Below are 14776 nucleotides of genomic sequence, written 5' to 3'. Positions count from 1 at the left end.
CTGAGAAGCTTGAGACTGGAGGAACAAAGCATTTCTTTTTTGTATTAACCAAGGGTTGGGATTTGTCCACCTACAGACTTAACAACCAAAACTTAAACATCGACAAGTTCATTGCCAAAATGCATGATGGTTTAGAGTAGTAGAACCCCTTTAGGTGGCATATTTAAGGCCTGACACCTAAAAGTTCCATACTCAAGTTGTCTCCTACGTTGCCTTTCCAAAAGGCTCAAAGCACACCAGCTTTATTAAAACCTGTGTCTTTCCCCCCACCCCGAAAAAACACTTTAGAAAACCTTATACCATAATTCTCATGTTCTTCCCTAGTGACACAGACACCTGGTTTAATTTAATCAGTCTAATGAACTGCATCTTATCCTGATGGAGTGCTCCTAGAGCAGGACTTTCCTGTCCCTCTGCAGAATGGGGATTTTACTGTGCAGGCATCCAGCTTGAACTGCAAGATCTCCATCACAGAAGCAAGCAAATCAGGGCTTGTGACATCCAGCAGTGGCCATAAAAGCATGACCTCCACAACTGCCTGTGTGCAAAAAAATCTACCTTGGGAAGAAGGGCTCCAGCTCCAGGAGAAAGGCAACCAGCTGGCACCGTTCCAGCAGGGAATTTTTGTTAGAATTTGCCCAGCTGCTGCCTGCTGGCCCCGTGATGCCAAGCCCCGTTGATTACAATGGAAGCATTTCCATGTCTAACATCACTACTAGAGCTTGTCAAAAAAAGCAAAGGCAATACTGAGCTATGGCCTGGGACCAATCCCCTTTCCTTGCCATACCCCCACACTCGTCTCTAAGGCTCTGTGCAAAGATGTACATCTGCTTTGGGCTGCTTTTTTCTCCCAAAATGCAAATGGTATCATTTGATCATCCTGCAACATGGGAGAAGGAGGGAAGTATACAGAGTATGGGAAGGCCTCAAAGATAACCCAGGCATACCTGTATAACTTAGTCCTACACAGAAAAGAAAGAAAGGCACAGAATTCTGTGTTTGGTGGGGCACGAGCCATACGTACTCTGAACTTTCAGTGTCCTCCTCCTCTGCTCCCTGTTCTGCAGGGGCTAAGTCAGCCACAGGTACATCATTAGCTCCTGCTCCATTACCAGAGCCAGCCACCTGCTCCTGGCTGTTCAATGTAACATTTCTCCTTTCCTGTCCATGCACTGTAAGTTAATTGTCAGAAGTTAGATCTATTATTCTCTCTCTCCCTGGAGCTACCCTTGAAATTAGTTATATAAATAGTCAGTAATGGTTCCTATTTTAAATGGACTCTGTTCAGCTTGGTTAAAAACAATCCTAAACAAACTACTTTCCCAAATAGTAAGGCTGGACCCTTCCAGACATTGTGACTATTCTGCTACAAAACAATACAAAATATTTGCTCTGTTCAGCCTACATACAGCTATAAAAGGTGACATGAGAGATTCTCATGTAAAGTCCCTGGAAACTATAAAATTACTTGGAGCAGTATCCCATTAGAAATTGTCATCATCTTTCTCCTGAAATAAGATAATTTGGAAATAGAGCTACATGTGATACAAAATGTAGAATATGTGAAAGATTTCCTAAGGAAGGATGCTCTTTGTATTGATATATTTGATCCTTGTATACTTTCAAGCCAAATCAAATGGAAGGGAGATTTATTCCATTAAATAAACAGCAGCTAACAAACAAGCTCTAAGTGATGCCCATGGGCAAATTCCTTGTTGGTAGAATTGCCTTGTTAAGGTTCAGGGCTTGACGTGCTTCAAGGAGCTCAGATTTGGGGAAGGGTTAACAAAGCCTGGGGAGAAGGATGCCCACTGAGAGTGGACACAAAAAATGCAGAATTGAGGGGCCAAAAGGACATCTGGCACAACTCCCAAGATAAGGAAGAAACTAAGAAACCCAACTCTCCTGAAATCAGCTCTGACTGGTAGAACGTAATTCCTGCAGGGAGAGATTGCGGCCACCGACTCATGGAGCAGCACCTCAAGAAACTCCGCAGCCCAAAAGAAGAGGGAGACTGAGCAATGGACTGAGTGGACTAATTACAGTGAGAAGTGAGACGATCATTAACCAAAAGAAGACAGAATACTAGCTAAGAAAATAACCGTGTCACTTGTAACCAAATAATGCTAATTTCTTTGTTTGATAAAATTTATAAATAATAGAAGTTATTTTGATAGTGGGTCTGTCTGATTTGTGAAATACCACTGAGCACCCAGACTGGTAAACACTGAAATGAACAACCAATGTCTCTCTGAGGTGTATGATTATATACCCGTTGCACCCCAGTAACAAATCCAATTTTTGTGGACAACGTATTGACCAAGTTACAGGAAGAACCATTTTTAATGGCCTGGTCTCTAACAGCAAAAGGGTCAGGAAATGCTGCTTTTTGACCTCTGCAACTCCAGTGACCATGTAAAACTAATCAACCACTAATCAATTAAAACGGCAGAAAGTGTTACCAAATTAAAGTTCCTTCTGCATAAGTATTCACCTATAACTTTTACTGCAGGGATTTCCCACTGTGACTGACAGAGGCCACCACACACACAAAGACACTGGCCAGAGGCTTTAGCCCTGTCCCTTGCCTTTTGCTAAAAGCAGTTTCAATCCCTGCTGCTTGAGTTTCTTGGGAAAGAGCAACAAAAATAACTATTACATTTTAGATAAAAGTCCATTACCAACTGTAAAATATCAACTCACCTTCAAAAAGCTTCCATCGATGCACATGGGAAGGGAGAGAAAAGAAGATACAATGAGATTTTGGTGAGCCCCCCCTGGTGCTGCACACAAACCCCAGCTCAGAAAGCAGTTACAGCAGACGAGGTGAGGAAGGGTAGGGTATCACCCTCTAAGTTTGCTTAAGAGCATTCAAAGCAGTAGCACAAAGAGCCACTGCCTTGAAACACAAAGAAGTGAGTGCTGCTGATTCTGCTCTCACTACTGCAACAGGGTAGAAACAGAGGCAGCTTAGGAACCCCCCTGAACACCCTCCTCCCCTGTTCCTGTTCCCTATTTGGATTTGACCTGGCAGTGTTTCTTTCCCTCTTTCTACCCCAGACTGGCAAATTCTGCTACGATAACCTTAACACTTCACGTTAAATGAACAGCTGCTGAAGAAAGGAAGCCACAACAGAAATTTGGGAGTAAAGAATTCCAGTTTGTTGCTCTATCGGCACCAGGAAAACTGGAGTTGGACTATATGCAGTCTGTCACTCAGTGCTAGAACTACAATGCTAGAACTACTGCGGCATGAGAGCTGCATGTTCTTCTGGTTCTGTTCCCTTTATGGACACCACCAAGAAAGGACTTGGGGGGATGGGCAATTTGGAGCTTCCCAGCAAGGGCTGTGCTTCCAGCCAGCTGCCCGTAGCACCCACTTAAAACAACTGAGTTGTGCAGCTCCCTTCCTGTTCCTTTCCCTCCCACAAATCAGAAATTACAACAACATGTGGATTCTTACCTCTGCATTGTCATCCTCACAGTTTGGAGGACTAATAAAACCTCTTGGTGGTTCACTAGAGGGAACAGAACCAGAAGAACATGCAGCCATCAATTTCAAAGAGCAGAGAGGGTTACCAACAAAACATACAATTGAAGAAATTTAAATAATTCCTTGTTCTGATTTAGTAACATCCCAGCCCAGAAACACAATCAAGTGCAAGAGCTTTTATGTACTGCAAACATTTAGTTTGGGGGGTTTTTTGGGGGTTTTTTTTGTTGGGTTTTTTTGGGTTTTTTTTGTTTTTTTTTGGTTTTTTTTTTGTTTGTTTTGTTTTGTTTTTGTTTTTGTTTTTTGTTTGTTTGTTTGTTTTAGTTTTGTTTTTGTTTGGTTTTGTTTTGTTTTGTTTTGTTGTTTTTGTTGGGGTTTTTTGGGGGGGTGGGTTTTTTGTTTTGTTTTTGGTTTTTTGTTTTGTTTTTGGTTTTTTGGGTTTTTTTACAGAACTAAGTAGAACCCAAAAGACTGGCAAAAACCTTTGTGCCTACCGCAGATCACAAGTTACACTTTGGAGAGACACTTTATCTGTAACATACAATTCAATATCTCGTGGTTCCTGTTGAAGGTTGCTTGCCAGTAGTTCAAGTGAATTCTCTGCTGACCTGGAATGAAGTGGGTACTGCTGGCTCTCTTCCCAGTCCTGCAGACAGGCAAAAATGGAGACAGAGTAGGAGCTGCTTGAAGCCACTCCATCCTGCCTCACTGTTTCAGTTCCCTGACTGGATTTGGGCTAGAACCTTTTCTTTCCCTTGTTAGCCCTAAACACTTCATATTGGATGAACAGCTGCAGAGAAACGGAAAACACAACCACAGGAATTTGGGGCAAAAAAAGTTTGCTGCTCTATTGGCACCAGGCAAACTGGACTTGGGGTATCTGCACACTGTCAGTCAATGCTAGAACTATAAGGAACACACAGATCTGCCAGTGCCATTCTGGCAAGGGCTTCTCCCTCTATTGACACCACCAAGAAAGGACTTGGAAGGATGGGCAAGTTGGAGCTTCCCAGCAAGGGCTGTGCTTCCCAGCCAGCTGCCTGTGGCATCCCACCTAGGACATCCCACCTAGCTGCTGAGTTGTGCAGCTCCCCCTCTGTCTCCTCCCCTCTCACAAAGCAGAAAGGACAAGAACATGTGATAAGAACATGATGCTTACATCTGTAATGTCATCTTGCCATGTTGGAGGACTCTCAAAACGATCTGGCCATTCATCAGAGTTAATAGAACTAGAAGAACATGCAGCTGTCAATTTCACAGTGCAAAGAGGGCTACCAAGACATAAAATTGCAAAAATGGAAATAACCCCTCATTCTGATTTAACAATATCCCAGCCCAGAAACACAGTCAGTGCAAGAGCTTTTATGTACTGCAAGCATTGCAGTGTATCGTAATCCATAATGCAAGAAACATTCAATAATGTCTTCCTGAATGGAGAAGAAAGGTTTCTCCGGGATTTTGCTTTTTTGTTATGGGTTTTTTTTTCCATTAGTTCTCTTCCAGACAGGCCACTATGGTTCCAATCAGATTCCATGACACAGAATCAAGTAGAATCCTACAGTTTGGCAAAAAACTTGTGTGTACTGTATATCAGAAATTGCACTTTGGAGAGACATTTCATCTGCCACATACTCATCGTTATATCTTGGTTCCTCTTCACTGTCACTTGCCCATAGCTCAGCTGAATTCTCTGCCTCTCTGGAACCAAGTGGGTACTGCTGGCTCTGCTCCCTGTCCTGCACCTGTGAGTTGTCACCTTCCTTCATCGGAGGACTAGCAGGACCTGCTGTCCATGCACTAGAGGGAACCAGAAAGAACATGCAGCCATTTGAACATGGAGCCAATAATTTCACTGCGGACAGAGAGTTACCAACATGTAACACCTATTCTGATTTATCAACATCCCAGCCCAGCACCACAACTGTTCCCTGAGCTGCTATGTACTGCAAGCATTTCAGCATATATTAAGCCACACTGTAACAAATATTCAATCATAACTTCATGAAAAGAAAAGAAAGGTTTCAGCTGGATTTTGCTATGTGTTTTTTTGGATTCTTTTGCTTACTTCTCTGCCAGACAGGCCACTATATTCCAGGTCTGAAGTTTCTGCACAGACTTCAGCAGAACCCAGAAGCTTGGCAAAAACCTGTTCCTACTATATATCAGAAATTAGAATTTAGAGAGACATTTTACTCTCACATACCAATCATTATCTTTTGGTTCTTCTTTGTCATGGGCTGTCAGTGGACCAGCTGAATTCTCTGCTGATGTGGAAAAATGTGAGTGCTGCTGGTTTTGCTCCCTGGCCTGCAGTGGGGTAAAAATGAAGACAGAGTAGGAACCGCTCGAAACTCTATCCTAATTCCCTGTTTCAGTTCCCTGATTGGATTTGGGCTAGAACCTTTTCTTTCCCTTGTTAGCCCCAAAAAGGGCAACTACTGCAGTCCTAACACTAAACACTTCATGTTGGATGAACAGCTGCTGAAGAATGGAAACCATAATAGAAATTTGGGAGTAAGGAATTCCAGATTGCTGCCCTACTGGCACCAGGAAAACTGGACTTGGGCTATGTGCAATCTGCTACTTAATGCTAGAACTACAAGGAACACAGAGATCTGCCGGTGCCATCCTCAATAGACATCACCAAGAAGGGATTTGGAGGAATGTTCCAGTTGGAGCTTCACAGCAAGTTGGTGCTTCCAGCCAGCTGCCCGTGGCACCCACCTAAAACAACTGAGTTGTGCAGCTCCCCTTTTGTCCCTTTCCCTCCCAAAAACCAGAAAGGACAAGAACATGTGGATCCTCACCTCTGAGTCCTCATCTGACCAATATGGAAGATCGAAATCAAATAGCAGCCAATCACTAGAGAGAGCGGAACTAGAAGAACATGCAGCCATTTATTTCACTGGGCACCGAAGGTTACCAACAAAGAAAACATTGGTACTTAAAACATCCCCTATTCTGATTAAGCAACATCCCAGCCCAGAAACCCAGTCAATCCAAGAATTTTTATGAATGGCAAGCATTCAGTGTGTCCAGCCATTCTTTTACATTCCATGTTAGATGTTAGAAAGTAAAACATCCCTTTTTCTGATTTAGCAACATCCCAGCCCAATTTCAATTACTTTTATGTACCTCAGCCTCTTCAGTGTTACTAAAGTGTTACTGAAAGATACATTCAATTAGGATTTCATGAACAGAGAAGAAAAGCCATAAAGCTTGGCACAAACCTGTTTTCTACCATATATCGGAGATTAGACTTTGAAGAGAAACTTTATCTGTCACATACCTTTCAATATCTTGTGGTTCCTCTTCACTCTCATTCGCCAGTACTTCAGCTGCATTCTCTGCTGCGCTGGAATCAAGTGGGTCTTGCTGGCTCTGCTCCCAGCAATGCAGTAAAAATGGAGACAGATTAGGAGCTGCCTGAATAGTCCTGAGCAACCTGCTCCCCTGTGTCAGTTCCCTAAGTGGATTTGGCCTGGAGTCTTTTCTTTCCCTCTTTCTCCCCCAAAAGGCCCAATGATTAGTCTAAAGATTTTGTGTTAGATGGACAGATGCTAAACAAAAGAAACCACAACAGGAATTTGGAGCACAGAATTCCAGTTTGCTGCTCTATTGGCAGCAGGCAAATTGGACTTGGACTATGTGCAGTCTGTCACTCGATGCTATAGAACTATAAGGAACACACAGATCTGCCAGTGCCATCCTGGCAAGGGCTTCTCCCTCTATGGACACCATCAAGAAAGGACTTGGAGGGACGTGCAAGTTGGAGCTTCCCAGCAAGGGCTGTGGATCCTCACCTCTGCATTGTCATCCTCACAAGTCGGAGGACTAACGAGACGTGCCGTCCATGCACTAGAGGGAGCAGAACCAGAAGAACATGCAGCTGTCAATTTCACAGAGCACAGGGGGCTTCCAAGACATAAAATTGCAAAAACCCCTCATTCTGATTTGACAACATCCCAACCCAGAAACACAGTCAGTGCAAGAGCTTTTATGTACTGCAAGCATTGCAGTGTATCGCAATCCATAATGCCGGAAACATTCAATAATGACTTCCTGAATGGAGAAGAAAGGCTTCTCCAGGATTTTGCTGGTTTTTACGGTTTTCTTTCCGTTACTTCTCTTCCAGACAAACTACTACGTGTCAAGTCAAAATTCTCCAAACTGAATCAAGTAGAACTCAAAAGACTGGCAAAAACCTGTGCCTACCTTGTATCAGAAATTGCACTTTGGAGAGACTCTTCATCAGTCACATATTCGTTGCTATCTCTTGGTTCCTCTTCACTGTCACTCGCCCGTACCTCGACTGAATTCTCTGTGTCTCTGGAGCCAAGTGGGTACTGCTGGCTCTGATCCTTGTCCTGCACCTGTGAGTTGTCACCTTCCCCCATCGGAGGACTAGCAGGACCTGCTGACCATGCACTAGAGAGAGAGCATAACCAGAAGAACATGCAGCCTTTTAAACGTGAGAGAAAAATTTCACTGGACATCAAGGGTTACTAACAAAGAAAATGTTGGTACTTAAAACATCCCCTATTCTGATTAAGCAACATCCCAGCCCAGAAACCCAGTCAATCCAAGAATTTTTATGGATGGCAAGCATTCAGTGTGTCCAGCCATTCTCTTACATTCCATGTTAGATGGACAGCTTCTAAGAAGCTAAGGCTTCACAAACAGAGAAGAAAGGCTTCTGATGGATTTTGCTGGGTTTATTTTAATTCTCGTCCAGGCAGGCCACTCTTTCCCAGGTCTGAAGTATTTGCACAGAGTTAGGCAGAACCCAAAAGCTTGGCAAAAACCTCCTTCGACCACTCATCTGAAATTCATGTTTTGATAGACACTTTCTCTCTCACATACCCATCATCTTCTCTTGGTTCCTCTTCATCATTCCTTGCCAGTGGCTCGGCTGAATTCTCTGATGCTCTGGAAAGATGTGGCTGCTGCTGGCTCTGCTGGCTGTCCTGAAATGGGGTAGAAATGGAGGCACTTAGGAACCACCTGAACACTGTACTTCCTGCTTCCCTGTTTCAGTTCCCTAATTGGATTTGGGATGGAGCCATTTCTTTCTCTCTTTCTCTCCCAAACTGGCAATTTCACCTGTGATAGTCTGAACACTACTTATTAGATGAACAGCTACTGAAGAGAAAAAAGCCAATACCCAAACCTGCTCTTGCGTTTGGTGCACATGGAGCTGGGTCATGCAAAATCTGTTGTAAAATTTGAGGTCTTTTCTTGGCAAAGGTTCAGGAACAACCCCGTCAGGATATAACTCCCATGCTATGTTTGCTGCACGTTTCTGTTTCGCACAGCAGCAGTGGCATGCCAAATTTGAGCAGATACACTGCACTGTGGGCTGGATCCAAGCATATTCTTACCAAATAGTAGGGGAAAATGAAAAAAGACCAAATGTGACCCTTTTAAAGACTTCTTGGAATAAGAAACAGAATGAGTGTGTACCCCAGCCAGCTGCAGTTGCATTTTACACCTCAGTGACAGAGGTACCTTAAACTGATGTTGCAGCTAAAACACTTCTTCCTTGGGAAGTCAAAGACTTCCTGTGCTCTCCTTTAAATCACAGAAGCAACAACCTCTTTTAGGTTGCTCACCCACTCTCTGCAAGCTGTTCTCAGGCATGCTGATGTGTTCATGAGTGTGCTTGTGGGCTGACTGGGAACTGTGTCTAAAGTGGTAAATCAGAGCCATCTTTTAACCTTTGAGGCCAGGGTACTCAGTAAGGTTTCAGAAGACAGGCCAGAAAACTAATGAATGCAAGATGGAAGGATTGTGCCAGTCACTACTTACCACAGGAGACTCATCAATACTGATAGCGATGACTTCAAGCTCTGAAGAGTCACCTGTGAGATCTAGGAATTCTCCACCAGCTGAAAATAGAGAACATTAGAAGCATGGTCAGAGATTGCAGAGGAATGCAATGGGCTGCCACTGTGGAACAGGCTGAGGTTGGATTTACTGTGCTTCAGTTTCAGGTCCAACATTTCACTCAAGCCTTGCCCTCAACTGTCCACAGGGAGCATTGCCGGCCCTGTCCCTCTGAAGGGACAGCACAAAAAGAAGAGCAGCTGAGCTCCTCAAAAGTTCTATTGGATGACAACAGATTACAGGAGGTTCACATCAACAGATGATTCATTTCATATAGGGGAATGTTTAGCACACAGTGGGAAAAAACCAAACAAACAAACCACAGCAATTACTAATTTTATGGCACCATGCTGTAGATTGGTTCCTTGAAGGATGGGGCAGAGCTAATGACAGGTTTTCCTCATCTCCATCCAGCTTAGGAGATCTCAAACTCAGCTTGCCACCCTCCACTGTGGCAGCTGCAGTGACTGCCAACTCATCAGAACATGCATTCAGGTCTTTGAGCAGCACTTGAGGACCTTCCCTACACAGCTCCTCTCTCACTGGCCGCCAATAACAGCAGCAATAAGGAGCAGCAGCAATACTGATCTCAGTAACAAACCAAAACAGTTGTCTGAAGGCTCGCTGTTTAGGGATGCCATTCCAGGTGCTTCCTCAATCCCAAGGCTTCCCTTCCTCCCCAGTAAAGGGCCTAGAAACTGGCAAAAGCACATGGCCAGATGGTCTTCAACCCTCCAGAAGCAGTCTCTGTTCTTACCAGGCTCAAAAGCAGCTGTAGCACTTTCCTCAAGGTCTCTTGGCTCCGTCTGCGAAGTCCCACCTGCGCTGGAGGGCAGCAGCCTGCTCCGTTTCCGAGCTGGTCTGGAATCAATTGCTCCTCCAGGGCGCTTTCGCTGACGCTGAGAGGGAACAAAGCCTTAGCATTTTCTGTGCCACTGATATGAACATGGCCCTCGGTTTTTGCAACAGCAATGACAGCACACAAGGATACAGAAAACTCTCCTGCAAAGGCTGGAATGCACACCAAATGCTGCTATGGGCCATTCCCACCTGAGCACATCACATCAGGGAAAAGACGGCACCCCTGATCTCCCACAAGCTGCCTCCCCGAGAAAGGTCCTGTTCCAATGGCTTGAAAATGAGGAGACCAGTTCCCAATTCCAGCAGGCTGCTGCTCACACCGTAAGCATTTCTGCACTACTGCTAACACCCACAGAGATTCAAAACCTTCACAATTCCAGAACATCAAGTTCCATGAAGTTTTCAAAGGCTTCTGTTCCTCTACATTTGCTACAAACGCGTGAAATGCTTTCTAGAAGTACCCTGGAAAACGTTTCAAGAATCAGATTTGCATTGAGTAGCAAAGTACTTACTGAGCTCATGGTGTTTTGTGATCAAAAACCACCGTCAAAGTAAGTGGGACAAACTCCAAAAAAAAAGGACTGTCAGGGATGTGATCAATCCCTTTGGTTCCTTTGGGCAGCCCACTGCCGATTTTTCGGAGTGACAGAAAACTGCTCTTCCAAACCTATCAGGAAAGTAGAGGAGAGATTATGCATTTGGATTGCCAGTTTTCTTGAACACCCCCAAGCTCCAAGACTCCCATTCCCGAGTCCCCAGGTCTCGTCCAAAGCTAGAGGCAAAGTCTGTGACTCTGGGACTTGAGCCCCCCTGCAGCCCATCCTGCAGCCCAGCCCAGCCCCACAGCATCAGAAGCCTTTGCAAGAATGGTCTGCACTCACCCGTACGGTCAGTCCAGAGTTTGGCTCGCAAATGTCAGCAAATGGCTCTCTATTCCCTCCCGGGATGGAGAAGACGGATGCTCCGCGTCTGCTGCGCAGCAGAGAATCCGTCAACTGGCTCAACAGACTCCGTGCCAACAGAACCTTGGGACCAGGAGTGCCCCTGGCAACCGGTGGCAACATTCCATGCCCAGGTAACTGCTGTCCGCTGCGCTCAGCCATGGAGCTCCAGAAGGCCATGGAGGCACCTCAACAATCACCTGCTGCTGCTGCCGCCACCCACCAGGCCAGGGTGCTCAGGGCCCTGCCCAGCCCGGCCTGGAACGCTCCAGGGACAGGGCATCCACAGCTCCTCTGGGCAGCCTGTTCCAACGTCTCACCGCCCTCACAGCTCTTCCGAACATCTGATCCCAATCTCCCCCTCCTCGTCTAAAACCCTTCCCCTTCCCCCATCGCTCTCTGCCCCCTTTGGGCGCTGCAAGGCCGCAATGAGGCCTCCCCGCACCCTGCTCCTCCCCAGGCGGGAGAGCCCCGGCTCTCCCAGCCTGGCTGCAGGGGACAGCTGCTCCAGGCCTCCACGCATCCATCCCCACGGCCTCCTCCGGCCCTGCTCCACAGGCACATCCTGCTGCTGCTGGGCACAGCTGGGCACAGCTCCGCACGTGGGGCCTCACGGGGCACAGCGGGGGGGGCACAGCTGCACCTCCCGCCGCCCTCAGCCTGAGGAACCCGAGCATCACTGGAGCCTTTCTGTGGCTAAAGAAACCCCACCAGGCCACACCTCCCCAAATCAGAAAGACATTTAAACCCTTCCTTAACCCTCCGTCTCCAGGTTTATTAGTCTGTCGCTGTTTTAACTTTAACCCTAGTAAATAGCAATTAAATTAAACTCCGAAGATTTTTGGGGTTTTTTTCCAAACTGTTGAAAGTCTAACAGTTCAGATCATTATTTCAAGTCTCTGAGGTCTTGACATTTTCAAGTGTTCCGCTATTCCTCTGACAGCATTTCCCAACAGGGCTGAGGAGTTTTGCTCTGCTCCCGGGGACAGCACCTTCCTCCCGAGGCCCTGCTCTGCTATGGAAGGTGAAACAGCAGAAAAAGCAGAATTAATAATTGGTTTTCCTTCTTGACATGCTGCCACTGGACCTGTGGACTGGGCTGGAACTCTTGAGAGCAGCAGGGAACCCATCTTAGCCCTGCCACATGCAGGGATGCTCCTCAGCACCTGGTCCCATGGGGTGCTCTCTGGTGTGGGAAGAGGTGTGGAAATTCATCCAGTGCTGAATCAGGATATTTTCAGCTCATGCTTTACACGAGGAAGATCATTTCTTACAACAAATTTTCAGTTTTTACAGTTGTTGCTTTTAGGCAATTGGCAAGGTGTTGAGTGTTTAAGAATGGGTGGGGATGACTTTCCCAATATTTTGAGTCTTGTGTCTGGGAATTGAAGCAAAGTCTTGCTCTGGTCATCACATCCACATTTCTCATTTCTCATATTCAGTGCTTTGAGACTGGTATGAGGTACTTAATTATTTATATATTAAATAGATATTTGGAATTGCTTTAGCATCTTAGCATTTTCATATGAAGTGTTAAATCTCCTTTAGTATTTTTTCTTATCTAAACCGCTGCCCTTTGGACCCAACATTTTTGGAAAGCAAAAGTGTTTAAAGTGAGATGAAGTGGATTTACAGGAGTCTGAAACATCCCATGTGTTAAAGCAGAGAGCCTGTCCACTCGTGCTCCAGGTGCAGCCGAGGTTGTCTAAATGGACTCAGCACTACGCGTGTTTCGGGACAGTATTGGAGGGATTTTAGCAGAAATGTGTCATCATGGGTAAGGGACAGGAGAGCACTGAGGAAGAGGGGCAGATTTTCTTAAGTCAAACATTTGAAGGCTCTAAGGCTTGATCTCCCTAGTCCCTGGTGGACAGCAGCAGCAGCAGGGGCTGGCAGACCTTTACTGTAAGGCCCAATACTTTTTAATTAAAGCAGCCATTGAAAATATTCATCGCTTGGTGGTGAGAGGGAGATAAACTTCCTGCCCCTTCACTGCACATCCCAGGGAAGCTGCAAAGGCCACATTCCTGTTTCATCTCCTCCCACATGGGTCTCTTTTGAAGCAAGGTGCAAGACCTTTGAAACACCCAATGCTTTTCCATTTCGGGAAGGAAGAAGTTTGCATATATTGACTTCCAAAAATAAAATCTAACGGCCTAAACTAAGCCCAGATTGAGCTGCCTTAATTATTAATTAATTAATAAAATTGGTTTTATTTTATTCTATTTAATTTTTAATATTTATTTTCATTTTATTTATAATATATTTCTGTTTATTATAAAAAATAAAATTAATAATTAATTAATACAAATACTAAACACCTGGAGTTAGAGCACTGGTGTTTTCACATTATTAGCTATGGTTTGCCAGGAAGTTTTGGAGAGAGAAGGAGATTGAGGAGAAGACACCTCAGGGAGTGAGAAACCCAGGGTTCGCTGTGCAGGGGTTGTCAGCTCTGTACTCTCCCAAATCAGGGCTACCCTGAGGATCCCAGCAAGGGCCGTGCAGTAATTTAGGAAGGGTGAATATAGTGTAGGATGTTGTATACCAAAGCACTGCAGGACAAAAAAACCTACAATGACACGAGAAAACCCACTTTCCGCCCCAGCTGGATCAGTGCTGCCTCTCTCTCTCCAACTCACTGTCTTTAATGACCAAAATTATTTTAATCTGAGGGTAGACAAACAACTGGATTCCACAAGCAACCAGCTCAGTCCTTCAGCCCCATGACCTTGGCCATGGTTGCCCACAGGGGTCCTGCCCATGGGCAAGTTGGTTTCGCTACCGGGCAACCCAAGAAAAAAAAGGGCTGCATCGTCCTCACAGGCTGCCAAGGACATGTTATTGGCGGGGGGGCAGCCAGACACCCAGCTTCCCACACAACTTGCCACAGGGACAGGTCTGCAATCCCTAGAGCAATCCTGCTAGGCCACTCTCTCTAAACCCTAGACCGGTCTCTCTAAATCCGCCACAGGGGTGTGGCAAAATAGTCAAGGATTGCCAAAAGAAGCCCCAAAAAGGTGATAGTCTTGACAAATGATCATTTGTACCAGTCTCACTGAGGATTGCATTTCACTTCATGTGTCAAAATGTGCTTTGCCTGACTCTAGCAATGGTTGTGATTTCAGAGTATGTTTCCTCCAAGACTGTTTAAAGTAAAAACATTTTTTACCCTCCCTGATGGTGGGCAGTAGGGGGTGGCTTGTTCTGCAGAACAAATATGTCTCTGATTCCCTTCTCTCATTTTTTTTCTTTCTAATTCTCCACAGAGGTTTGAAATTCCTCCACAGAGTCTACATGGTCTTGAAAGCTGAGCAAGATTTGTGTCTTGCTCTGAATCTGAGACATCTATGAGTGTGCTTGCAGGGAAATGTGCATATAGGGCTTTTCAGGAAGTAACCAAATGGGGAATGTTTTTCCATATATAGGCTATGTTGCTTGTTCATACCCCAGACCTAACACTAGGAAAACGCATCTTCATAAATTGCTTTATGGAGCCAGACATCATAATTTCTTCCCCGTTGGGGTTGCCTTTTTTACTATAGGTACATGCCATTGGCACATCCCACGTAACTCCCTGTGATGGATGGGGCCA

General features: G+C 45.3%; 1 protein-coding gene across 4 annotated transcripts; it reads right to left on the bottom strand.

Moving 5' to 3' along the window:
* Nucleotides 1-2674: 2674 nt before the first annotated feature.
* LOC128806317 (translation initiation factor IF-2-like) lies at nt 2675-10819 on the bottom strand. Of its 4 annotated transcripts, XM_053975763.1 has the most exons (14): nt 10753-10819; nt 10137-10278; nt 9302-9381; nt 8357-8460; nt 7709-7921; nt 7297-7351; nt 6783-6874; nt 6301-6370; nt 5697-5800; nt 5126-5290; nt 4653-4722; nt 4036-4139; nt 3464-3518; nt 2694-3113 (listed from the first exon to the last, which is right to left on the bottom strand). In XM_053975763.1, the coding sequence occupies exons 1-14, from the start codon at nt 10759-10761 to the stop codon at nt 3099-3101; spliced, it is 1278 nt and encodes a 425-aa protein (XP_053831738.1). In that variant the 5' UTR covers nt 10762-10819; the 3' UTR covers nt 2694-3098. The 4 variants fall into 4 exon arrangements, with proteins under 4 accessions (XP_053831740.1, XP_053831737.1, XP_053831739.1 ...); XM_053975762.1 differs by having other exon boundaries at nt 2693-3518; XM_053975764.1 differs by having other exon boundaries at nt 2693-3518; nt 4102-4139.
* Between the last annotated feature and the right edge of the window lie 3957 nt (nt 10820-14776).

Source organism: Vidua macroura, chromosome 4, assembly GCF_024509145.1.
Source record: "Vidua macroura isolate BioBank_ID:100142 chromosome 4, ASM2450914v1, whole genome shotgun sequence".
NCBI classification, from domain to species: domain Eukaryota; kingdom Metazoa; phylum Chordata; class Aves; order Passeriformes; family Viduidae; genus Vidua; species Vidua macroura.
The sequence above is the reverse complement of the archived record's forward strand: the minus strand, read 5'-3'. Positions and strand labels throughout refer to the sequence as shown.